This window comes from Micropterus dolomieu, linkage group LG05 (assembly GCF_021292245.1).
Source record: "Micropterus dolomieu isolate WLL.071019.BEF.003 ecotype Adirondacks linkage group LG05, ASM2129224v1, whole genome shotgun sequence".
NCBI classification, from domain to species: domain Eukaryota; kingdom Metazoa; phylum Chordata; class Actinopteri; order Centrarchiformes; family Centrarchidae; genus Micropterus; species Micropterus dolomieu.
In genome coordinates, this window is record NC_060154.1 from 23,663,276 (window position 1) to 23,690,276 (window position 27,001).

At 41.3% G+C, this 27,001-nt stretch overlaps 3 protein-coding genes across 9 annotated transcripts; 2 read left to right on the forward strand and 1 right to left on the reverse strand.

The window, feature by feature from the left end:
• The first annotated feature begins 2,586 nt into the window (after nucleotides 1-2,586).
• Nucleotides 2,587-14,303, forward strand: LOC123970554 (putative protein TPRXL). Its single transcript, XM_046048632.1, has 5 exons — nucleotides 2,587-2,873; nucleotides 7,042-7,269; nucleotides 9,406-9,990; nucleotides 11,124-11,281; nucleotides 12,570-14,303. Exons 1-5 carry the CDS (start codon nucleotides 2,804-2,806, stop codon nucleotides 12,612-12,614), a joined length of 1,086 nt encoding a protein of 361 aa, XP_045904588.1. The 5' UTR covers nucleotides 2,587-2,803; the 3' UTR covers nucleotides 12,615-14,303.
• On the reverse strand, nucleotides 11,062-22,693 carry LOC123970553 (dynactin subunit 1). 6 transcript variants are annotated; one of them, XM_046048629.1, is made up of 12 exons: nucleotides 21,811-22,600; nucleotides 21,515-21,557; nucleotides 21,209-21,369; nucleotides 21,024-21,105; nucleotides 19,537-19,708; nucleotides 19,288-19,361; nucleotides 19,090-19,166; nucleotides 18,906-19,006; nucleotides 18,710-18,798; nucleotides 18,485-18,631; nucleotides 16,967-17,139; nucleotides 11,062-11,276 (listed from the first exon to the last, which is right to left on the reverse strand). In XM_046048629.1, the coding sequence occupies exons 1-11, from the start codon at nucleotides 21,874-21,876 to the stop codon at nucleotides 16,979-16,981; spliced, it is 1,173 nt and encodes a 390-aa protein (XP_045904585.1). In that variant the 5' UTR covers nucleotides 21,877-22,600; the 3' UTR covers nucleotides 11,062-11,276; nucleotides 16,967-16,978. The 6 variants fall into 6 exon arrangements, with proteins under 6 accessions (XP_045904585.1, XP_045904584.1, XP_045904587.1 ...); XM_046048628.1 differs by lacking the exon at nucleotides 11,062-11,276 and adding an exon at nucleotides 14,424-16,473; XM_046048631.1 differs by lacking the exon at nucleotides 11,062-11,276 and adding an exon at nucleotides 22,631-22,693 and having other exon boundaries at nucleotides 16,790-17,139; nucleotides 21,209-21,357; nucleotides 21,811-21,878.
• Nucleotides 21,225-26,800, forward strand: mmachc (metabolism of cobalamin associated C). Of its 2 annotated transcripts, none has more exons than XM_046048634.1 (5): nucleotides 21,225-21,376; nucleotides 23,260-23,457; nucleotides 24,485-24,637; nucleotides 24,743-24,919; nucleotides 25,944-26,800. In XM_046048634.1, the coding sequence occupies exons 1-5, from the start codon at nucleotides 21,341-21,343 to the stop codon at nucleotides 26,124-26,126; spliced, it is 747 nt and encodes a 248-aa protein (XP_045904590.1). In that variant the 5' UTR covers nucleotides 21,225-21,340; the 3' UTR covers nucleotides 26,127-26,800. The 2 variants fall into 2 exon arrangements, with proteins under 2 accessions (XP_045904590.1, XP_045904589.1); XM_046048633.1 differs by lacking the exon at nucleotides 21,225-21,376 and adding an exon at nucleotides 22,483-23,016.
• Nucleotides 26,801-27,001: the final 201 nt, after the last annotated feature.

A 27,001-nucleotide genomic window follows, 5' to 3' on the forward strand; every position in this document is an offset into this window, starting at 1 on the left:
CAAGGGCCACCAGATAGGCTACATAGCCTACAGACACAACTATTAAAGGTGGGGATACAAAAGCAGAACGAGCTCTTATTATTAAAAGTGACAATGTTAGATGCCGTTTCTACCCAGTTTGTCATTAAAACATTTAATTTAAACTGCTATCTTATGTTTCAGTTTCGTTTTGTCAGTAATTGCGGTCAAATGCCGTTGGACATCTCGTATGTGAACATTTGAATGCGGCACCCCCCCCCCCCCCCCCCCCCCCCCTCAGTTCAATGAAATGTCACCCTCACATTATGAAGATGCAGCTGAGCTGGTGCCAGGGGCACTGAACTGAAGTCAAAATAAAAAAATAAATATTGTTGTTAGTCATGTGTCCCATAAACCCACAAACCCTCCACATGTGTATCATGGGGGGCTAGTGGAGCTATAAAAATGGGAATAGGAAATCAGGCTGTCTGTAGGCTACTAGCTCCTATTTGTATCCAGCTGCTCACACATCTGACACAGTCTGTTTGCGAAACATTAAGTGTTTTTCATTTTTTACTTTACACCCTTTTAACCAGCATCAAAACCTACATAGCCTATTGGAATACGGGAGTGGTAAGGACCACGCGTTACAGAGAGGGTGCGCATGTTTCAGAACTGCCACCCGAGAGCGTATGTGCGTTTTATGGTTTTCGCCAACAACACAATGATCATCTGGTCAGCTCACAGCGACACTGTTTAGAGACAAATCAACTACAGACTCAGTTTACTAAAGGCGGGTGGTAGAGTGAAAATGAGCATGCTCCAGCCTGTTACACTGAGCACCAGCAGCAGCACACTGGTTTTTATTCAACAGATGCTGCGGTTTGAATATATTGCAGGGGACACAGCGATTATGCGCTTGGAAAGGAATTTACATGGGCTACATGGAAAACTCAAATAAAAAGTGTACTTCTAAAAATCATTTGAATAGATTGACTCATACAATAGTTTGTGTTCCACAAACATTTACATAGTTTTCCCTTTTGTCAGTAATTACACATCACCACACATTGCCTATTTTTTCATTTTCATTAAAAAAATGTTCACATACAGTAAACCCAGACAAAACCTCTACCACACATTTAATCATTCATCCCACTTTCGAGTTAACTTATGGGGCAGCATGAAAATCTCTGTATACTTTATAGATTTCCCCAAAAGACCTTAGATTGTGGCACACAGACCTCTCCTGCACACAGCCTACTAGAAAATGGCATCAGGTCTGATGTATATAAACAATAAATGTGCAATTAAATACACTTTAGACAACAGTGTAGTCAGACAATACCTCTGTATAAGCCCAAACCCTTTAAAACAAACACATCAATGAATTAGCAGACGAACTGTGGAAACCCCCTAACCTGCTGTCATAAAAAATGATGCAAAGGTCAACATGTTGATGAAAACAGGCTCATAGCCTATCACTATGTTCTTTTAAACACTTTTCATTCATAACAAACACCAACTACAGTGAACAATAGCCCCTAATCTTTTTAAGATAGCTGAGAACAAAGAAGCTCATTGGAGGTGAATTAAATTATTGTGGGCTGTTGAAAAGCAGCGTGTTTTGTAACAGTGTCATGTCGTTGGAACTTCATCCTCCAGAGAAATTTTGCAATGTTGTTTTGACTCTTCTCCGTATGTGTGCGTTTCCAAGGAATCAGGTGTAGAGCCACAGCGCCACCACGTGGGCCAATGAAGACATCGCAGTACAGTAAAACGCCCTGTAGAAAACGCCAGTCATGCAACAACAACGGCAAAAAAAAAAGAAAAGAAGTGATGATGATACAGTTACAGCTTCCGGATCAAGTCAAATGGCTTTATTTTTACATTATTGACCAATAGATTTCTCATCGTGACAAACTACCCATGTTGTCCAGGATGCAGGCTACACTTGTTTTTATTTAGGCTACTGATTAATATCTTCATGTAGGCCACATAGGCTAGGCCGCAGAAATTCAAAAAAAAAAAAAAACTAGGTTTACATTTACACAATACAAACATAACAATATATTATAAATAAATATATTATAGATATGTAAGAGGTTAATAAAACACCCAACGTTTAGGGGTGTTTATAATACAGAATGAATAAGTGAATTAACAAATAAACAGCAAAATGCATAAAATAGACTTACTATAAGCTTTTTAGGATACAGTCACTGAGTAGAAATAGTGGACAAAATTACAGGAACACTTTTGGGTTTTTTGTGCTGCTGACAAAATGCTTCAAATGTCAAATATTTAGATGAATATAAGGACGTTTAAAATATTTACTTCTGCGACTGTCAGAGGCGTTGCTTCAACTCTGCCGTGGTTTCTGTGGCAGCAGTTGATGCATTGTAATGGGCCTACATTGTGGGACAGCAGTTGCGGGTTTTCTCTTGCTTTGATGAACATGCCCTTATGTGCTCTTTGCTGCCAGTCCTTCTACTGAACAAGCGTCATGGCACAGAGTCAGAGCTACTGACTATTTTGAACAGGGAACACGTGGCACTGTTTCTGGAGAGAGAGAGAGAGAGAGAGAGAGAGAGAGAGAGAGAGAGAGAGAGAGAGAGAGAGAGAGAGAGAGGGCAGTCGGCACTCACACACTCCTCCTTCAGTCCCTCCAGCCACGCACACACTGGCAGAACCGCTGTCTGCAGTGGGTAGTAACTGCCTGGGATTTCTAAACTGCTCCGTTAAAGTCTAGGATCGGACGAGAGAAAGGAGAGTCCTGCGAAAACAAGACGAGAGAGAACTACATTTGCGTTGGTACATTTCTTACTGTGTTGCCGGAGGACAGATGATGGAGACCAAACTCTGGATGGCCCTTTGTGCGCTGCTGCTCGTTCACTTGGGAAACACTGAACACAGTAGGTGGCTTGTTTTAAAATCTTTTATTTATTTCATCTACTGACTTTGGATTATTTTCCTGTTTCCAGTTTGATTGACTTTTTATAGAAATTGTCATAATGGTTCACTGTACCACAACCCCTCACAGGCCTGCACACACACACACACACACACACACACACACACACACACACACACGCACAGACACACACACACACACACACACACTCTAATCCTGTCTCTAGGCACCTGGGTTGTTGATCAGAGATTTACACTGACAGAGCTGAAGTGAGTTTCCAGTGTGAAGTTCCTGCTTGTTGCACCATAAAGACACAGTTGAGTGTGGACATTTTAGTTCCTCTTGTGTGCTTTCTTTCAACCCTCCTCAAGCTCAGAGGTGGACAAACCTGTCTCCCACCTCCTCCAGTCAAGCTGTGTTTCAGTTTCAAACCGGCCTCCCTTTACAAATCACTGCTTTCTTTCCATTTCTATTTAAAATTCTGACATCCAGTGCTCTGCTGTTTGTTTGAACAGCCTCACACTTTATCTTTCTCATCACCCCCCTCCCCCTTCTTCCTCTTTTTTATCTTAATGCACCTCTCACACATCCTGTATTTCACTCACCTTCTGCTTTCTCTCCTCCTCCTCCTGCTACCTTCCCTCAGTGCCTCTCACATAAAAGGAAAATGAGACTATTGACATCTGAAAAGATTTTATTGGGCAGAACCATCCCATCAGCTCCTCAAGCTGAAATTCAAATGAATAGAAAACAGCTCAGCTCCATTGCAGGACATTTAGTGGCTGTAAATGAACAGGGAAGTACATTTTGATAAATGACACCTCTAACTATCTGCAGCAGCACACTGTCATTTTACTTGGTTCATGCTAATTGGCTCGCCTCTGTAGTACAGTATGGATACTTTATGAACAGATTTTAAAGCACTGTGACCAGACTTTATACAATAAAAATATATTGTTATATGATACAGAATACATATTATACAGTACAGGTTGTATGGCATTATATTTGCATAAACATACAGTATGAAATCAAAACCCCAGGATGCTACTCAGGTAGAACTTGTATTCAGATATTAATTAATTCCCTTTTTTGTGTTGATAATAACTCATGAGTCTAAGAAAGGGTGGAAATGGCAGTTTATTAACATGTTCAATATACTCTCAAGCCTTCAATTACTGTCCAGAAAAATAAATCCCGCTTAACATTTCTCTGCAACATTTAAAAATATCCCATCTTTCTTACCTTTTTACATGTTATATGGTCAAAAGCCTTTTTTGTTTAAGTCTCAACTGGTCTCCTTTCTGACTAATAAATTAATAAATCAGCCTTTATTGTCTTCTAGGTGTTATAAAACTAACTGCACATGTGCAGTAAACTAATTTATTAAAATCTTAATAATATACAAACTCTAAATCTAATCTAAATCTTTTTTCTTTTTTAAATGACTATACTGTTATTTCTGTCTGTTTTTTGATTTATGTGAGACTGAAGTCCATTTCATGAGCATGACACAATAAATAACATATAACTAACTAACTACAGTGAATTTAGGCTCTCACATGTGGCATAATAAGACAACCCAAGGAGGCTAGGGGCTGGAGGCTGGAGGCTGGACGCGTGACATGCAGAATGAGAAGGCTGGCAGTAAACATACAAAATAAGTGCAGGTGTACAAGGCCAAGGACACATAGGTGTCATTTACACTGGGGACATGTCCCCACCACTTTTTGAAATGGCTGATTTTGTCCCACCACTTTTTTAAAGTAAAATTTGTAAAAAATAAATAAAAATAAATAAATAAATAAATGTTCTGAAATATAGCTTACAGTTAAATAACAAATAACAAAGGTTTATTTGCACATTAAGAAAGCATGCAATGCAATTAAAATATAGAAGAAACAAATGTGCATTGTCCGGGAAAAGTAACTTGAAAAAAACCCCACAAGCTACTAGTTATAAAATGACCCAAAAACTTGAAGCACCAGTCAGTAACTTTAAAATATTCTTGACACAGTTAGTTTTTGGCCAAGTTTTCTGTTCTCTCCCTGTGAACATGACAAAAGAGGAGGGAAGACTAAATCATGACGCATGTGTGTTGCCTCAGCAGGGATGATATTACATGAAAAAAGTTGATCTACAGAAGAAATAGATCTGAAAGCAACACAGAATACCTGAGAGCTGCACTGACCTATTTGCTAGTATATTTATATATTTTGAAATGTCACCTGCCACCTGAATTTTGTGTTTCCTTTTACATAAATAAAAACATTTCTACCATAAATTGGTGGAGGAATGTTCACCAGAATGCAGGAAATTAAGTGTTTAATGATCAAAATTTCCTGGGGGAGGTCCCCGAGACCCCCCCCTCATATATCTCATCTTCGAGGATATCTTTAAAACACTGTTTAAGATCTTTTTGTCTCGTTCTCAACGTAATATTGCGTACTGTGATGTATTGCAAGCTAAGTGTCTCTTCACACCCCTAATCTGAGCCCCTATGTCCCCACTACTTTTCAACACAAAGTGACACCCTTGCAAGGACAGCATGCACGGAGGGAAAGCAGTTCAAAATGATCTGTGCTGTTCAAAAAAATGCCCTGACCACAGGCTGTGAAACCAGTGCTTGTAGGATTTTACAGCAGCAGTTGGATGGGTTTCACACAGCAGGCATTACTGATAGGCACTTGCAGCATCGAGTGCAGAAGCAGCTGACATCTGCTCGCACAGAAACGGTTGGCTGTTCCTCTCACCGGGTCAAGAAGTGAGCAAGAGCTACTTCCCTAGGTACATGCTGCACTGGCCTGAAAGATTGTGAGTAAGGCCCTGCAATATCTGGAGAGAGGAGTGTGCAATGGTGGAAACAGTGGTTCTCTTTATAACTCTACTCTGCACACACACACACACACACACACACACACACACAGTCACATATATAAAAAACTCCCAACATTTGACCTAAGCAGCTCTAATGGAGTTAGGGAGTGAGGGAACAAGGCCAGTATTGTACAGCCAAGCACCTCTGTCTATTTATGAGCGTGTCTGTTTTTGTATCATTTAGAGTTCAAACAGTTCTCTCTCTCTCTCTCTCTCTCTCTCTCTCTCTCTCTCTCTCTCACTGTGTGTGCTGATGAGCTGCGTGAGTGATCATGGAGGTAATGAAAGGCATCATGGCAGTGTGTTACTGAACAGTAATGACATTACAATACATTAGTGCTCTGGTCTTCATCAAAGGGAAGCAGGTAGAAACAGAAATGAAGACTTGTACAGTAGTGCTAAAGAGATCAAGACGGAGGAGGGAGAGAGAGAGCGAGAGACAGAGAGAGAGAGACAGATTGGAGGTCTTCATTAAAAGGACATTACTTCAAAGACTAAAAAGTCTCATGCTGTGGTCAGTCCTTATGTATTTTACTTTGTACTGATATTATGTTTTACAGTAATGTGACTGTGTTGTGCTTCGTTGCAATTCTTGGTATCCGTTCAGGGGTTGCCAACCTGGGGATCAGGTCCACCAAGAAGTCTGAAGATAAATCTGAGGAGGCATGACATGTTTAACAAAATAGAAAATACTGGGGGGAAGCATGTGTTTTGCACAAATTATGTTTTTTTGTTCCTTTTTGAAATGGGGAAACTCTGGATAGTTTTAGCTTTTTAGGCCTCTAAAACCTTTTCTACAACCATGTGAGGAAAACGTCAGTCTTTGGTTGAACTGGTCACAACTAAAGGAGTCACGAGTAGTTTTACTTTGCTTCACTTTAAAGGCAGCCAAAATGGTTAGGAACCACCGCATTTAGCTCCTGATGCAAAAGAAGGTGTCTTCTTACCAAACGCTTTAGCAAGACACTAAACCCCTGTTGGCTCCACTGAAGCTGCTCACTGATTTATAGAAGACTGTGGATGTATTGAGCATGCAGGTGCTGCAGTGCTTCGTTGGAAAGCATCTGCATAGTGAGATAACTTTCCCGGGATACATAATATACTGTATGTATATACAATATTCAGTTTTAATAAACTGTTGTTTGGATAAACACTGGCCTGTGCTGACTGACATACTCTGCACACTGTCTATTGTCCAATGTTTGCTTGGAATAATGAGCAAATCAGCTGTTAATGACTCTGAAGACATCACCAGACCGTCATCAATCATGACTCTTTCCTCTCTTCGTCAGGCGGTGGCCATGCTGCTACCTCGTCTGCTCCAAGACGTTCTCCTAGCAGTGAGGCTCCAGCAGCTGGGTCTGCTTCTAGCCTGGACCCCGTCATCCACGAGGCTCCTACACCTGCACTGAATGGCTCCGACACAAATCCAAGTTCAAGAGGCACCAGCCGTTCAAGCAGCAACATGACTACAGAAGGGGAAACCATCTCCTCGACAGCGGAACTGAAGAAATTTAATGGTAACTATGCAACTCAGTATTATTAATCCTGAATTATTCACTGATCTGATGTTGCGATTATTGTTTCTGTTTAAGTAGTAAGGTAAAGGTAAAGGTACTTTATTTGTCACATACACATACATGTAGCGAGATTCATCCTCTGCATTTAACCCATCCCTGAAGGGAGCAGTAGGCAGCCGCTGGGCAGTGCCCGGGGACCAACTCCAGATCTTGATCAGTGTTTTGGTCAATGGCTCTGACTGAAGAACCTAACATGTTTTTGATGTTAGGGATGGTCTGTCACACTTTAGATTTAGTAGGGAGCCATACATCAGGTGGCTCAGTGTTTAGGAGCTATTTATAACGTCCTTATCTCTCTTTTCCATGTCCAGAAGTGGGCCACAGAGTAAGTGACAGGATTAGGGTGATGACTTTAACTGTGACACTGACACAAACACAACACAGAAAGAGACAGAGACAGAGAACTCAGCCTTGTTTAAAAAAAACTTTATAAAACATTGGAGCACCAAGATGTAGAGATCGTCTGAGATAGTGTAAGATAAAAGTAAAAAAAGGAATAAAGAAGGTGTGACTGAGTTAATTAAATATGTTGCAATCTGTTGGGAGAGCAATGGTAAAATATGCTCAGAGAAAAGCTCAGTCAGAAGAGATTCAATTGGTGTTGAGCAGAGAGGAGAAGTGATTAAATGCTGTGTTACTTTTCACAAGGGGGTTAGAAAGGTGGAAGTGAAATCCCCTCCCCCCCCACTCCCACACAGGCACACACAACCTCTCTCTCACAAACACATGTCACTTCACACATTAGACTCATAAACATATTCATGGGCTAGGTACATTTTTAGGCTCGAAGTTTATTTTGTGTGGGTGCCGGGGGGGGGGGGGGGTCATATTAAAGCATTTTTTTGCATGTAGGCTACGCAGCTTTAAAGGTTGGTATCTCCGTCCAGCCATGCAGATAGTTTCTTGGCCAGGTATTCTGTCTTGATACAACTGAGGTGAACGTATTTGTATTTGTGGAAATGTATACTTTAACAATAGTAAAAGTCTGCAGCCACGCTAACTGTGGTGCTCTGAGCCAAACGTTAATGACAGCATGCTACATGCTCACAATGACAGTGCTAACATGTTGATGCTTAGCAGGCATACTGTTTACTATGTTCACCATCTTAGTTAAGTGAAAACATTCCGTACAGCTGAGGCTGATGGGCATGTCATTAGTTATGTCAGTTAGTATTTGGTCATTGATAAAAAGTTAAGGGATCACCATTCACCCTCAGGGAAAGATGAATATCTGTATGAAACATTTAACAGCAGGAGTCTACAAGAAAAGCCTTGAGCCACAGTGGAAGCTCCTCTCTTACAGGAAAGGAGTTTGCTTAAGACAAAACAATCTCAGAGATGTTCATTTTATCCAAAAACACTGACACATAGTGTCATTGTAATAAGGAGCAAAGTACACAAGGTAAATACACATACCTGATTATTGAAGTACATGTAGGCAAAATAAATGTTTTCCACAACAATGGCAGTCCTTCCAATAGTTGTTAAGATATGTCAGTATAAACCAAATATGTCAACCTCTTGGTGGTGCTAGATGAAAAGTCACTAGGATTCATCTTCTGCTGACCACGAATGTTTGTACAAAATTTCATGGCAATCCATCTAGTTGTTGAGATATTTCGGTCTGGACCAATAGACCAACTCTACTACCAGCACAGCCATGGGGGCATGCTGAAAGCTACACCAGCAACATGTTTCCAGAATAAATGTCCCTTTTAATAACAATTCACAGGACACAAAGTCCGCAGTTTTTATAGAGACTATTTCTGGAAAGAAATTCTGGTGAAAGCGCATTATACCTCCATTGCGCTGCGGTGGATGCAAAGATCTCAGAGAGGAATATCTTAAGACCTGGACAAATAAAAGCATGGCTAGTAGAGGAAAGTGAGAAAATGTTCTTTTGTAATTTGGCTGAACTGGCCCTTTAATGCCCCACATTCTCATGTCAGGCACTTCAACACATTTAATGCACATACAAAACAGTGTTCAGCATGTTTATTTGCTCAACAGCAGAAAAATCTTTGCCCAGCAGAATTGCATGTTTTTTATGATACTGTTGTCTTTCTCTTTATGTAGATACCAGCATCGTGTCTCCCTCAGAGGTTGCAGATCCTGAAATGAATAGAAACCCAACAGATCAGCCGACATTGCAGCCTCCGATTCCTCCTTCTGGGAGCCACGCCCCCACCTCTCACATCCCCCTTACCTCCACCACTACCAGCCCCACACACACAGCTCACGCTACCCCTGCACACACACTGACCACCACATCACTCGCAAACACATCGCATCTTGCTGCACCTCCACTTCCTGACTCCACCACACCATCAAACCAGACCGCTCTCCCTAAAACACACTCATCCACCCATGTCCCACATACTACAACAGCTGAGCCATCAAAGCCCCAAACTACCACTACTACTACCACTACCTTCCAGTCTAATTCAACATCCAGCACCAGCTCCCCTCTAGAGCCCGCCAATTCTGAGCCGCCAATGCTCACATCTCCACAGAACACTTTACGGCCCGATGGAAATCCTGAGACCTCCAGTGAAGCCCACCCAATGTCCACCATCACCCCTCCGAGCAGCCCCTCCGCCGAGCCCAAAGCCCAAAAAGCCCAAGACAACACCCCCTCCCAGCTCAACATTGGGGGTGACAGTAAGTGCCTGATATCTTCTGTGTTTGTATATGTATTTGTTCTGGACGATTCACTGCCTGGACGTTGACAGAGCCAGAAGTGAACTGGCTTAACAACAAAGGCGACGCTGTTCTTTGTTTTCCAGCACAAGCCAGTCCTCCTTTCTACACACACACGCACACAAACACACACCATGCCCCCCCCGTCTACATCTTCTACAAGCACTGTCACCACCAAGCGCTCCACAATCATGGCTCTGTTTGGGAAAGAGACAGAGGCAGTCATGGGACTCGAGCCCTCAAGAATGCTGCGTCTTCCTTCTGTTTCTGTCTCTCTCGCACTCTGTCTGTCTGCTGAATAATTTACATATCTACGGTAGATGTTTCTCTAGTTATGTATTGTCTTTCCACATTGAGAGGACTTACAACAGGACATCATCGCAAAACAAAAGGAGAGCCCGAATGACTCTTCTCAGTTGACCAGCCTGCTTGAATACAGTTAAAATGTAAAATTCGCTCTGCTTCTCTCACTCTGCGTGGTTTTATTACGCCACGCTTGGCACCTCGCCTCTTTCCATTAGCCAGAGGAGCAGGGAGCATTCACTGCTGTGGTTGTTACTTTCAAACCAGAGGATATAAAAAAATAAAAAACAGCTACGTTTACAAAATAGTCTTCCATAGCAACATCCATCCACTTCCAAAAAAACTCAGACACAAACTTCTCCTGCACAGAAATATACAAAAACAGAGAAACGTCAACATGGAAAGGTCAAGAGTGATGATGTTGTCAGAGATTAAACAACACACTGAACTGAGCTAAAAAATACTGTGCTCTAGGCACAAACAATATAAACTGTTTGATTGTAATTGTAAAAAAGAAAGCTGTAAATGATGCCCTTATAAATGACTGTACTCAACAGAGAGTTCAAGTACAGGCAAGCTTAACATCACTGTCCTATGTTTGACATTTCTGTCCTGAGCTACGTGAACACTTAAGCTCAACATACTGCTGTAGTGTCTATTTTTAGCTCCAGTCACAGCTTTAAATGATCTTTTAAGAAGCTGTAATTCTACTATCTGCACCACGTTAAGTCAAAGTAAAATTTTTAATGGTGGACGGCCAGCGTGTTTTATCTCCTGCGTCTTTGTTCCAGCGACGATGGTCCATGAGTCTCCTACACTAGACCCCCTCCTGGCTGGCCTGGTGTCAGCCTTCATCATCACTGCTGTCATCATCACTCTGCTCATCTTCCTCAAACTGCGACGAAGAGACAACCGGCCAGAGTTCCGCAGGCTGCAGGACCTACCTATGGTGAGCACATCAATGAAATTCAGGCAACACATTCGCTGCTGTCTCAGTGGAAATATTCAGTCAGTCAGACATTGTTAGATGTCAGATGTACTGTTACAACTTCCCAGTACTAATGCACAGCATGCTACCAACCATATCACCAGGTAATTTATTTATCATTATACAACACAAGGTTGTATAACGAAAAGAAAGTTTGTAGTCCCTTCAGGATACACACACAGAATGTAACAGATAATAAATTAAAATAACATATAAATTAAGTAAAATAAAATAAAACAATAGGCTATATACAGTTATTTATTTACATATTTACAGACACGTATACATGTATGTAGACTGCATCTGATGAGAATGTAAACAGCAACACCAAGATGATAATATGGTTTAATCATCACATTAAAAAGTCAGTGACATTTGGGAAACAGTGTCCATCTTGACTGCATTTGAGCACCAAGCAACACAGAGTCTGCCTCCTCTCATCTCTCATCCTCTCAGTCTGTATTATATATGTGTTGAACTAATGGCTTTATTAACGGTTAATAAGTTATTTATTAATGGATTTATAGATGGGACTGTACAAGAACAGAACAACTTCTGGGTTTCCAAGCTGGGGTTTATCCTGTTTATCCTTCAAATTTTTTTACATTTAAAAGTGCAGACTTACATATCATAGACAAATATGTTTTTTCACTTTCTTGCCGAAAGTTAGATGTGGACATTGATAACACTGTCACGTCTGTGTATTAACAAGCTACAGCCAGCAGCTGGTTAGCTTAGCTTAGCTTAGCACAAAACTGCACTGGAAACAGGGGGAACCAGCTAGCCTGGAGTCACCACTCAATGCATAGCAATTTTAAGATGATGATGAGACACCACAACATTACCATGCCAGTTCTAGCACATAACCACCCATAACACCACGTTGTTTTTACACTTTATGTATGGATTAAATAAACAATGAAAAACATGTTTATTAAAGAGCTTTAGAGGAAGTTCTTCTCATCTAACTCTTGGCAAGAAAGTGAATCAGACTATTTCCCAAAATGTCAAGCTATTCCTTTGTTTACTTGACTATTAATGACTCACCAGCCATGGAGACTTTTCACAAAGTTGTTTTTCTTAATGGCTTTACTGATCTTAAAACGTTTATTATGATTGATTATGACAACTTATAAGCCCTTTATAAAGGGTGACATATTAGAAAGTGGTACCAGAAACTCTATAGTAAACATGTGTTAGCATGTAATATGTGTATATTTAGTTATGTTATTCAATCTTTTCTGTGTAGGACGATATGATGGAGGACACACCCTTGTCCATGTACAGCTACTGATGGAGGCACGACTGAAACATTTGGCTCCCAAATACTCTCTTTGAATCCAGGCTCATGCCGCAGCGCTTGTCGAACCTGGTCTCTCTTCCTTAATCTGCACCAAATAGAAAGAATTCTGGGTAGGTGTGAGCAAATTTCTGGATTGCTTTCATTTATCTAGTTCACTGACATGTAGGAAAGGACATGATTGAAGGTGCAATGGACAATGAAGATATCGCCCACGTTGGGGCTGTTTTTGACCATTTCGGTACAATTACAAATTAGGCCAGCGCCTCTGTTTAATACCGTATGCTTAATATTTTTCAGCCCATCTTTTGGGGTAGGGGAGTTGTATAATACATTTTGATTTCCCTCGAGTTGAATGGGGTAAGTAAAAAGCAAGAGGCAACATCATCGGTTGTATCCGTCGTTTGGGTGGTTCGCACCTGGACACAGATTCAGCCTGTCTTGCCAGACTCTGACCTGGGCACACTGGTCTAAATTCCCAGTTATCAGTTAATGTTAGAAAGCCTGGTAGAGAAAAAAAAAGGTCTGCCAGTCTGACTGATAGGCCAGAGAAAAGAAATTAACCTTAAGGGATTATAGTGTTAAAGAGGTTGCACTTTACTTTTTCAATAGTGAAAAAAAAAAGAAAAAAAAAAAAAAAAAAAAGAATAGGACAAATATTTTGAGTTTTGCTTGCATTCGTTGAGTGCAGGCACAGAAGTATGTGCGTTTGTAGGTGTGTGAGTCTGTTAAGGTGCATGTATGGATTTTTGAAGGCATGGCAGGGGATATTTAAGTGTTTTCTCTTTTTTTCAGTTTCTGTGTTGAAGGTCCTGCTGCCTTCTGGCCTGATTTTGATTTGTGCAGTGTGCATCTTTTGTTTCTTTCCTGCGGTCTTGAGTGCAGGAGAGAGTGCCTTACACAGTACAGGAACAGCTCTTATTGTATACTGTATTTATATACAAACCAACTAACTTCCCGATTTACCAGTCATTCCTTTACTTTGTGAGATTCCCATTTAAAACACGCTCTGGGCCAGGTAGCCGCTCTGACTTGCCTGTGTTTGAAGAATAGCCGTGAGCGTGTTCACCATGAGGCACTCATTTATTTGTCAGTTGACAGTTGCAGACTGAAATTGGCCAGTGGCCTTTCCACACAATGTTAGCATTGTGCTGTGTGTTGTAAATACTACTGATGATTGCATCATGCAAAGACAACTTTATGAAAGTCTTCATCTTAGTTGCAATTAGCGTTTGCATCATTTTGAAAATGTTACACGCTGTTCTCTCAGTATACAAATGTCCCATTGATTATACTGTGTATTCGCTCTGCAAATGTGCAGGAAAATGTCAGTGGAAGTGAGACATACAAGACGACAGAACAACCCATGTAGATAGAAATCAATTGGAGCTAATACTTTAGAAGTTTTAGCTCCAATTGACAAGTTAAAGGAATAAAATAAATTAATAAGGCTGATACTGGAGGGATGAACACCTAAAAGGTATTCCCTTATTTTACTGTTTTGAACACTCGTTTTTCTTTTCATCACCCGCTTGTACATCCAGTTCTAAATTACACACACTTAAGATGTCTGATATTACTGTTAAAATTGTCTATAAGTATTCTGAATGCATAATGAGGCTTTGCTGCCAGATGTGGATAATGGGCCATTGGTGTTTTATGATTAAAAGTATTTTGAAACCATCCTCTGTATTTCCTCTTTTCCCATGTTGTAAACTGCTCCATGACCACATCACCAACAAACAAAAGCACAATCAGAACACAACACTGATAGAGGCAACCACAGAAAGTCAAGCTCCTTTCTTTCAACTTTTACACAGACTTTTATTGTTGGAGACAAAAAATAAACTTTTTCTTTACAGACCGTTAGTGAATGAATCAGTGCAGTGCTTTACAACAGCGCCACTACACAATACTTGGCAAAAGCAATAAAACTGCAGCAGAAGGGTCTGATTCATCAGCCATTATCTGGCCACAATAACAAATAAATGAGCCTTTTCTTCATTAAATGTCTCTTCAACTACAACATTTACAGCTATACAAGGAGAGTGTGTTAAAAGAGGTTTGTTTAAATACGGTTATGTACTGCTTTGTGCCAGTTACTGTTTGCCAAAAGGTCTTTTATTGTTCACTATTAACTGGTGAAACAATCTGTCTCTTTAGATGAACTGGATTGTGTCTATGGTCACTTTCCCCACCCATTGCTCCGAATTCACACCCCACTGAACACTTGACCTGCCTGTCTGCTCCCCTGTGGCTCTGCACTGTGGTCTGGGATCGTCGATGGGGGGTGTCTGGATGCTGAAATATTAAACAGCTCGACACCTAGCCTGGCACAGTGTGACTCATGTCAGACATGGCAGCATAAAAGGACTCTCGTCTTAACTGAGAGTGTATATAAAGACATCGCAGTGGAGGTTGGGGGTGTTGGCGCCTTGATACTGTTAATGGCTTTTGATTCCTCTTTACCTTTGCTTCAGTTGCATTACCAGGAATCAAAACCCCGTCCTTCATCAGATTCCTCCTGGACTTTAGAGTGCATTATGTCAGGATGAAAAACCCATTAAATAGACATTACACTGCTGTACTGAAGAGTGTAGCTCACCAGAACTCAAGCTCAAAAAAGGTACTATGAAGTTTTACACCTATTACTGTAATAGAGCTGCAACGAGTTATAAAATAGTCAATTAGTAGTCGACTATTAAATTAATCGGCTACTATTTTGATATCAATTAATCGGTTTGAGTCATTGTTTAAGAAAAATTATTTGATTCCAGTTTCTTAAATGTAATGTTTCTAGTTTAATTTCTCCTCTATGTCAGTAAATTTAATATATTTGGGTTGTGGATGAAACAAGACATTTGAGGACATCATCTTGGGCTTTGGGAAACACATTTTCCACAGTTTTCTGACACTTTACAATTCATTGTCATATCACAACAGATGAGATGCAGTTTGTAGTTATAGAAACTAAACAACTAACCGATTAAATGATAAAATAATCGACAGATTTATCAAAAATGAAAATAATCGTTAGTTGAAGCCCTATACTGGACATCAAAGTGCAATGTTTTGAAGTTAAATCTGCTGTAAAGCAAACTGATTGATTCAAAACTACCAACTTAAGTCAATATAAGAATATTGTGGGCAATAATTGTGCAAATCAAAAGCACAGTGATCAGTGGTGTTCTTATTGATTCCACTGTAGTAATGGGCAGAGATGAAAGTCTACTGCCCCCTAACTTTCCCTTACCCCAACAATCTGTAATCATAAACCTTAACATAACTGTAAAATCTTCTGCCTGAAACTAAACCTTGTGGTTTAGCAGAAAAATCACAGCATTCCTCTCCTTTAACACTGGTAGGAAATTATCGTCGACTCGCAACATGGGTTCAGAGGGTGTGGCAAAAATGAAACCATTATATCCATTGGGTGGTGACTGACTCAAAATCAGTGAGGAATAAAGCTGCTTCCAAAAATGCAACTTCTCTGCCACAAAGCTTTGCTATCCACCATCACAAATGAATGAGAAGCTCTCTCAAAGATCTCAGCTTTTTAAACACCTGCCTGTCTCCACAGTGTGCTCCCAGTATCCTACCAGTCTGTGCATGTGGAGACGGTTACTGCAGATTATTTAAAGAGAACAGTCCTTTGTCCACAGCCATTAGCAGACGTCACTAACTAGACTGAGGGGAAACAATACTTTGACGCATAGTATTTCAAACGAAGAGATATCAACCAGGTAGCATCTGCTGAATCCTTTGGTGGTTTGTTTTAGAACAATGTGGTAGCAGGGGATTGGGTGTGCCACATGGGATCAGACTGTTTAAAGACGAATTAGCAATTGGAAATCTATTTGAAAAAACAAACAAAAAGCAGTTATTAACCTGTTGGTCTGACAGAGTGTAATCAGTCCTGAGTCCCTAACACTTCTGATTTTCTCACAAACAACTTAGCATTTGAGAATTTCCCACACTAAGAGAAAGTTTCCCCAAATGTATGAACTATGTATCACATATGTCCAAGCAGGTCTGTTAAACAACAGTACAAGACTAAGTAGGATGACTTAATTACTTGCTGTTATGTATGCGTTTCTGTTGCCACGCCATTAGCCATCCTTTGTTTCCGTTCCCCTTCCCTTAGGACCACAAAGGAAATAAGCCATATGGCCGTTTGAACAGACTGTTTCTATTTTGGTCATAAGAATAGGGCTGTAACTACAAACTGTAAGTGATCAAAACAAATCAGTTTAAAAGTAATAATACATCTCAGGTAGTGTATTGGAGAAGCTGGAAGAAATGTCTTTGTTGCTGAATTCTTCCCAAGTGAAATTACAGAACGTCACCTTTAAAAAAGGTCAGAGGTCATCGAGACTTAGGTCAGATACTAAATCTGGGTTCACGTCGTCATCAAGGGGATCATCATCATCATCATCATCCTCCAGATCTGATTCCGGACCAGCAAAGTCACTCCGTCGGGACTGAACGCTCAGACGTACTCGCGGCTTCTGTTGAAGAGCTGGCAGAGGTGAAGAGCAGAGAAGGAGCAGTTATTTCTTGTGTGCGAGTGACTGAGTGCCTCCGGTGGGATTAGCCTGGAAGACATTCAACCGTTTTCCCATAACAACTGTGTACCAGTATAACTGCATATGTGTGTGTGGATACAATCGTTAAATTAGCCTGGCTTCATGGACCCAAATCACTCAAAGAAACATTTAGTGCAGAGATTGTAATCTCTTCCGGGAACATCAACCTTCTGTTACAGTAAGTCTCAGGGGTGAGTGGTGCCTGGGCGCGCACACACACACACACACACACCAAGAAAACTGGCTTCACAGAGACTGGTGGAGAGGAAATGAGAGCTTTACTGCTTTATCTGCAGACAAAAAAAAACACAGTAGGCCTACAAACTTGCTAAAATGGTGCTGAACATCTCCAGACTACATTCCTCACTTTTCTTTTATTTCTCATTTCAACATTTTCTTTCCTCTCGCCTGTTTTTACACTACTTCTCTGCCTTCATCATGGATTGTCCTCTTGTGATATATTTAAAAGAATAGTTTAACATTTTGGGAAATGTGCTTATTCACTTTCTTTCCACGAATAAGACGAGAAGATCAATACACTGTCATGACTGTATGTCATGAAGCCACAGCCATAAGACAGTTAGCTTAGCTTAGCATAAAGACTGGAAACAGGGAGGAAACGGCTAATCTGGCTCTTTCCAAAGATAATATATGCCTACCAGCACATCCAAACACAGAGGTTAAAATGTTATATTGCGTTTGTTTAATGCACACAAAAACATAAGAGTAAAAACCACATGTACAAGACTATTATTGGCTAGGAAATGTGACTTCCTGGAGTGCTGTCGTCACTGTGAGATTGCAAAACAACAGGCAGTGACTCCAGAACAGATATGAGAGTGCTATCAATCCTCTCATCTAACTTTCAGCAAAGTAAGCATATTCCCCAAAATGTCAAACTACTCCTTTAACAGTATGCTGAAGTGGCACACACAGCTGAGTGCTCCCCTTGCTGAGTCACATCTACTGAGATGAATCAGAGTGAAGGCTGAGCCAGATGTGTGGGGGAGGGACGGGAGGGGGAAAGTACAGGTCCCATCTTGCTAAAAGCGTCATCAGCCTGTGCCCATCTGGCGCCTTGCATCACGTTCTGTCTTGGTTGGAGCGTGTGATCCAATTGTCAGAACTTGTTTTTGTTGGTGTGCATGAAGGTGGACAGAAGGCTTGTGGAAATGATACCATGTGAAACAGGTGGTGCTGATAACTCAGCACGCCGTACTCGAGTATCTGTAGGTGCACAAGGCAACCATGCTTGGGTGCATTTTCACTCGTCCTCACCAGGATCTTTGTCATCCAGCCAAGACAGATCATCTGAGCTGACCTCAGCCAGGCTCGGGGTTGGGCTAAAGTCTTCTGAGTCAGAGTCCGGCTCTTCAACTCTAACCCCTCTGCCGGGGCTGTGAGGGAGTGGGTGTTGTGATGCCCCTGAATCAAACAGAAAGACGTGGTTAAATAATGCTGTGTGTGTGTTGTGTGAGAGCCAGAGAACGGGGAGAGACTTGCCAGGTCTGTGCGCTGACAGCAGAGGTGTTGGTTCACGTTCTCGGAGAACAAGTCTCCTTACTTCCTCCCTCAGTTCTGAAACGGTTGTTCTGTTGCAAGAGATTAATTGTAACATATTGTAAATCTCCCCAAACACACACACCCCCACACACACACACACACACACACACACACCCCCACCCACCCACCCACCCACCTGATCTGCCGGACCTCTTCTTGCGTGCGAGAATACTGAGAGACTGTCTTTGCCAGATCAGTGCTATGAGTTCTATAGCTGTCTGTCAGCTCCTCCAGTGTCTGAACAAAGCACACAAAGGAAAGGTAAAGGTAAACCACACACCACCAGCAAACACAACCTGTGTGACACAATGTGTGCGTACCTTGCAGCTGTGTTCATACTGTCTCCTGGTCTCTCTGGCCTCTGCTTGGTGGAGGAACACGTCCTCCTCCTGTCTTCCTGTCACGAGGAAAACAAAGAGCAGACGTTGTGAACAAGACTCTGCTTGCCTTGGCTTTGCCAAGCAGCACTGGGCACGATCAATGCAAGAGCGTGATGTATGTGCGAGCAGGTGACTCACTTAGTCGTGTCTTCAGTTGGTCCACTTCTCTCCGCAGGTGCTCCAGCTCCTCCCGGCGAAGCTTTGAGCTGAAACTGTGGGGATAGAACAAAAAGTGGAGATAAAACGGTCATACCCGTCTTCCCCAAAATGAAAATGTCACCCAGACACCTTCCTAGTAGCAAACTGATGTGTTAACGTTTTCATGTCATTTTCGATCTTGAGCTGGACCTATTATCAGTTTAGTCAGCAGCTCCACCCCTAATGCACCTCTCCTCCAGGTTGCCTAGCGACGTGGCTCTCGTGATGTGTCCCCGCAGACTGCTCAGCTCACGTCCGACCTCTCTCCTCCACTGCTCCATCCTTCTCTCTGCTCCTGGACTTTGTCCCCTCCTCGATTCGTCCCTCTCTCTTTCCCTCTCCCTCAGCCTGTGAACCTCCTCTGGGAAAGAAGAGAGATTTCTATGAAGAAGGGATTTTTTTGTGCTCCTTTAGCAGCCTTGTGGACAAATCTAAATAATTTATTAATGTCCTTAATTATGAATGAATCCCCCCTTGATGAGTGTATTTTGGTTTTTCAGACAGTAGAGGGGTGGGGAGTGAGTAGAGGAGGCACAGGAGAGGGAGCTTTAGCCAGAACTGAACTTATGAGCAGGGGTGAGGCAGCATTTTTAAACATCAAAATGTTATTGCACGTGTATTAATTTGGCAGACACCTTTGTCCAAGCAACGTACAGATGAGGTATAATACTAGCCACAGTAGATCAAAGAATAAAATACGACATTTTATCATTATTAATCTAAATAAATGAGACCATGTGTGAAAAATGTAATTTCTCTTGCTAGTGTTGATAGCGTGTGCTGGTGCTGGTCGACCAGCACCAGCACACACACCATAAAACTGAGGCCACAATTTCCTGTACTGGTTCCACCGTCCACATAAGTAAAATTAAACTGATCATATGAAATAATCATAGTGGAACCTGATAGTGGAACATATTTCCTCTTTTGGAAATAAAGGCTCTTTTTTGTTTACCAATCATTTCAACCACAACACAGTTGGTCAATAGTGTTTTATAAGAAACTATATGATGAACAAAAGTTTAGCAGCTGAATGGGTTACATGTAGTTAAAGACCAATGAGTGAAAGTGTGTTTTAAGTTCTCTTAAAGTTCTCAAAGATACTAATCAAAAAGCAACAGTAAGATTTTTTTTTCTTCCACTGAGGGACACACAACCATGTTGTAGGAGGATCTCAGGTAATTAGCAGAACAATGCTGGAAAAGAAGTCCAAAAGTGTATGCAAGGGTGAGACCAGGCACTGTTGTATATACACAAATGGTAATGTATTGAATTAACACTAACCGGGTCAGCCAAAGGAGGCATGAAGCAGAGTGGTTGTCTTGAATTAAGTGAAGGTGTTGGTTGGTCCAAAAATAAACAGGTGAAGTATTCAAGACTGGTCGCTATGCAGGCATGAATAAGATTTAAAATGAAAGAACTGTGAATAATTCTGTGTTGACATAAACTGGATATGTCATTGTATTTACACTTGTTATATATAACATATGTTGCATGCAGCAGCCTAAAAACGTCACTGTGCATTGTTATTCCATATTTTTCATATGTGACCTGTTAACTTAGTGTGGGTGTGGCCACATTAAACAGTGTTGAATGTGATAAGAAATCCTTGATAAGGTTTTGCTTTATTTATGAGGTGATAATGTGACCTAGTATAAACTGGTGCAGTAGGTTACCTTGTAGTGTGTCGATGTGACATTGCTGAGACCGTCTCTCCCTTTCCATGTCGTGGAGTTTCTGAGTGAGAGACTCAATCGCCTTGAAAAGACATTGGAGAAGATATTTGGAATTCTGTCAATGCTAACAACAGTATAATGCACCTAATCATCTGATCTTGCACACCTGGCTTGATTAAACACACCTGGCTCTGTATCTGGAGTTGTGACTGGAGAGCAGCAAGGTCTGCCCATTGAACACCAGGACTGAGAGATGGGGAAGGCTGTCGGAGAGGGGGGACCCGGAGAGGAAGAGCAGGACGGTCGACATCTGAATCATGAACCCTATCCTTCACTGGAAACAAGTCTGGAGAGTAAGAGGCGCGTGAGGGAAAGGCTTATAGCCAGTCAAATGAGTTTTTAATCTGCACGTTATTGTGAAGCTTGAAAGGGTGGAACACATACACTTCCCCCTTTTAGTCATAATCAGAAACCTGTAATAATTCACCCACCTTCTTCTACTTTGGTGAATTTCCCTGGTGAGGTCAGTCTCTCCTGTGGACACAGAAAAACACTCAAACTCAAAAGGGAATTTCCAAACTCTCACAATTAGTTCTTATCTTTAATCTGAATTAACTAAACTAGTGGAGCATTACTGCCATCTACAGATAGCTCCAATAATGACCACAGTATAACCACAAGACCACAGTGAAGACTCTCCTGTGTTGCAAACTCCTTTCACTGATGTAAAATGTGTTTCTGTTATTGCCAGCAAGTCTAATAAATAAGGCATTTTGAATCTACTCACCCTCATCTTTGCAACGCTGCCATCTGCCACTGACAGGATAGAGCTCAGCTGATTGTCCCAGTTCATGTCTGAGTTGAATTATCATAGAAATGCATCAAGGTGTCAAATGTACCATTCATTAGCATTAGTCTATTGATCCTTGGTGCACAAAGTCATGTATGGCCTGACGGTGACTCCACATTAAAAAGCACTGAAAGATAATGACACAGTAATTTTAGACGTGGGGCTGGTCGGCGAGGTAACAACCTAGCTGAGACTCTGACACCTTGTGGGAGATTAAATTGCAGCTGGCCAGGACATTTGCACGTTTGTAGGGACGCTCATCAGCTGCTACTCAGGAAAATGTAGCCGAGGTGCTAGAGCGTGCAGGGGTCATTATATAATGGGTTACTCTAATTGATCTCCAGGGCCGTGGGGAATATCTCCATCTCAAGCTGTCACGAGCAGGTACAGATTTAAACCGGAAGCGGTGCAGGCAGGACAGGAGCTCAGCGGTGTAGATGCTGGCTGCCAGAAAATGCTCACTACACACGTCAAGATAAAGTGGCGAAGGAAACGTTAAATAACAAACGTTCTCATAGTGTTAACCTATGCTAATTTCAGTTAGCAGCAGCTTTACGGTGACTTGTTTTCTCTCAGTGTTCATAACGTTACGTTAACGTTCCTGTCCTGGTTGGCAAAGTAATTATTGACCGTCTCCTGGACACGGAGTAATGTGTTGTTTTGAAAATATAATATAAACTATGGCTGAAATACAGTATATAATAATTAACGTAAACGACACAAATGCTTATGTTAGCCAGCTAACCAAGCTACTCACAGAAAAACCTGCGAATCCACTTTTAAATCCAGGAGCCCGTAACAGCGACGTGATTGCGTATGACGTAGCCGCAGGGGTCTTCTGGGTATTGTAGTAGACAATTACTCTACACAAATTTAGTGACGTACTTCTGTTGTATTTCTCGGAAACACATTGTATTGTACATCGTATTGTAGCCACTCGCTTTGTCAGAAGAAATCACGACAGAAAAAGCAAGAGTCTAGCTTAATTTCTGACATTGATTAGCCAAAGAACATCATATCCCACAATCCAAAGCTTTGCGTTGACGAGTAAGTATGGCGGCTTCCACAGGCAATGTGGATGTGATAACAGGACTGCTAGAGGACTATTTATCAAAATTTGGATTTGAGTGCTACCCTTTAAAGGTATTGTACTTCTAATGTTCTACTTAGCTTTGACAGAAGTAGTATACACAAATATACGATTCAATACATCGACCTGTTTACCTGCTAGCAAGGACTGAGAAGTATAAAAGTGAAAGCCAGTAAAATGATTTAACAGCCTGTATTCAGATACAATATACGTTATATATTTCTCGTGGCGTTTTCCTATTCTTGTTGGCCTGCTTGCTCCTGCCTCTCTGACACTCTGCCCCACCATGTTCACAGGTTGGTTGGTATAACTCTGTGCTGCCTCCCACCCTGCGCCTGGCTTACCCTGATGACAGCCTGGCCGTGGTGGTGCTCAGCACTCCTGACATGTTTGAACTAGCCTTCCTGCCCTTCATGGAGGAGAGGGGCTGCCAGGGGCTGTCTGACCCCATAGACCAGTGTGTCAAACACTGCGTCTCCTCTGCTGTCTCCCAGGTGAGCGAGTATGAGTGAATACCCCGGCCCCTTAAAAGTGGGGCAAAACAAGTTTGAATGATTGGTTGGATAGGGGTGGACGATGATGGGTAAAGACTTCTATTGTAATTGTGTAATTTTAATTATGTAATTGTATATTACAATATCACTAAAGATACAGTAAACTGTCTGGACAATCAGGTGTAGAGTTAAAATGACTAGATGGGAGTGTGTTATTTTTTATTTTTTTTTTGGCTAACCGTGCTTTACAACTATTAAAGGGACAGATGCCACACAAGGCTGGATTGGCAACTAGGCAAAGTGGGGTAACTGACACAGGGCCCCAGACCCTTAGGAAACCAAGTGCTAGGTTCAATGAGTGTTATTTATTTTGAAAATATAACGATATGAACAGCTCTGAAATAGAGAATGATGAATAAATAATAAGTGGTAACCAGTAAACAGGTGGCTGATTAGAGGCAGAATTACTGGGTTATTGCACAAGAATTGTTCCTGACACTGTGAGTCAGAGTCAGCTGTTCATCAGAGTGATGGCTTGTGGGAAGAAACTGTTCCTGAGTCTGTTGATTTTGGCGTACAGTGCTCTGTAGCGCCTACCAGAGGGGAGAAGCTGGAACAGGTTGGGTCCTGGGTGAGATGGATCTGCAGTGATGTTTCCTGAATGGAGGGCAGGTTGGCACCGATGATCTTTTCTGCAGTCCTGACTGTCCGTTGTAGTCTGCTCCTGTCCTTTTTAGTGGCAGATCCAAACCAGACAGTGATGGAGGTGCAGAGGACAGACTAGATGATGTCAAATCATCACAAACATCTGCAGGAACCCAATAGCATATCTTTGCCCTGGAGTCCCATAGTGGGTTAATCTTGGCCATAATACCATAGTATAAAACTATATGACAAACTCTCTGACGGTCTCACAGTTAATGTCATCGTGTTGGATATCTTTAACCCACTTAGGAATAGGATTGCAACTATAACTATTTCCATGATCAGGTTGTGACACCTAAATATGCCCTTTCCTGCCCTGCAGTGTTTCCCCAGACAGACAGTAGATGTGAGGTATGACTACGAGTTGCTGCCCAGCAGGAAGCCCAAGTTCTTGGCACAGACTGCGGCTCACGTGTCTGGAGCAGCTTTCTACTACCAACAGTCTGATGTCAGAGACCAACCCTGGGCTGAAAAGGTAATGTTGCTCGTTAAATTCCAGTAGTTGTGAAAGATATTATGTAGTGTTTCCATTTTATGTCTCCTCACCTCTGTTTTGTGTATCTCTCTCTGTTACCTGCAGAAGATGTTCGGAGTGTGTGTGCATCCTAGGTTCGGGGGCTGGTTTGCCATTCGAGCCCTGTTGGTGTTTGACGGTGTGACGGTGGGCCCTGAGATGTCACAGCCTGTTCCTCCTGACTGTGTGCCTTCCAGAGAAGGCAGGGTACAGCTGCTGGAGGCTTTCAACTTCAACTGGCAGGTAACGGGACCTCATCACTGAAAGCCATAATACCTGTGACACATACATTAAATAGACACCGGGGGATACCAAACTGTTTCATGCAAAAGACTTCAAAGACAGATGGCCTTTAGATAAGAGACCCCCTTCTGCTGAGTTTTTGTTGTACCATGGGCCCCCTTCTGCAAAGATTTCTGTTGTCTGTTCACTCTGTCTGTGCTGTAGTTGGTGAGAGACTATATTCCCTCTAGTTTTCAATAGGGCTGGGTAATAAAACAATAATGATGATTATCGCAATATCATTTTCCTCAATAACAACATAACAAAAGTTCAAAACATGTTCAGTAACATTTTACTCATGTACATTAGATAATATAATACAATTTTATTGTAATTCTTTTGTTTGTTCCACCTCAGATTTGTGAGGTGATCCACTGTTTGGCATCAAGTGTTTGTCATGTTCTGACCATAAAGAATAGTTTAAAACCACAATTAACCATCTGGTTTCTTCAACTTTCACTCAGGAGCAAAAATACTTTTAACTTGAAAGAAACAATGATTTGATATTTATTGTGATAATTATCAATATCAAATGGTATGAAATTTTTCATCATGATAAAATTTTTGGCCATATTACCCAGCCATAGTTTTCAACACAAAGAGAAAACAAAATATATTTTAACTGAAATTTGAAATGTCTTGATTCTAAGTAAATGAAGGAATTTATCTTCTTATCATTTCTCTTTGACAATTTTGTTCTACATATTGAGACCACTATGGTTGCGGTCTCACTAAAAATCTATTTATTTCAGTTTGATTCACAAGCACTTTCTCTTTCTCAGAAATTTAATTCTATTGTCGAGTCGTAATTTAACCTGTATTTTAGTAAAATAGGATTTCTTGGGATTTTAAATCCATTTGTTAAACACAGTACCAGTGTTTGTTTGGTACAACAACACCATAGTGTTTGTTTTAATGGGTTTTCATCATGTCATTAGAAAAACAATACCAATCAAAGTTAATCAGAGGAATTTTGCATCACCAGGACTGGAGCTACAGAGACATCGTCCATCCAGTCCAGACCTACTCTCAGAAACAGAGAGACTACTTTTCCACTCGTCCTGCTCAGCGGATTGCTCTGCTTAAGACTTGGGGCTTTCTGCCGATGGATAATGACCAACCTGATCCGAACTCAGACGCACAGAGCCAGGTGAACGGACACGGCTGAAAGAGAAGAGAAGCTGCAGTGTAAAAGATTTGCCCATCCTCTCTGAGCACCAACCTGCACACTGCTGGACAGACTTTTTAAGACAATTTTGTTTCAGTCTTGATTGGCCGGCTGCGTTTGGGATGATGAAGTGAGCTTGTAAGGTTTTTGGTGAAAGCTATTTAAAGGTACACAAATACTTTTCAAGGACTTGCATATAAATATTTACTGCTTTACAGCTGCTAAATGATGCGTTTAATCACACTACATATGTTCACACGACAAGCAGCACAAGCGGCTCCTCTCAATTTGTCACCGTTACCGTGAAAACCTGAACATACTCAAATGTACGTATGCTATAAACATTAGTGCTGCTGTGTCAAACCTTGTCCAAATGTGTTTAAACCAAATTATTTTGGAGAATGCACTTTATATCCTTGCTGCCTGTAACACAAACTGTAGCAGCAAGTTTTGTAGCAGTTTTGACTTTTGACTTCACACATTGTATCACTTGATTCACTCAATATCAACATAAGGGGCTTCAACAAGCCCTGTAACACCAGCCTGCCTTCAATTTGCCGTCTGTATCTTTACCCGCCAGTTCTTGATCGCAAGGAGAACAAACTTCACTTTTTTTCTATTTGTTGTAATAGTGAAGCCATAAAAAAAAAAAACAAATACAAATCATAAAGAATTGTACGACTCCATGGATCTGATTTGAACAAATGTTAAACTCTGCTGAGTAATAGTCCCCTGCTAGATACGAAAATTGAGGATATAAACAAAAGGAGGAAATCGATGACCACCACACTAAAAAAGAAACCTTTAAAGGATGAATGATTATCCTCCTAATCGTTACTATTCAGTTGCCTTTAATGGTATGTAGCTATGCAAAT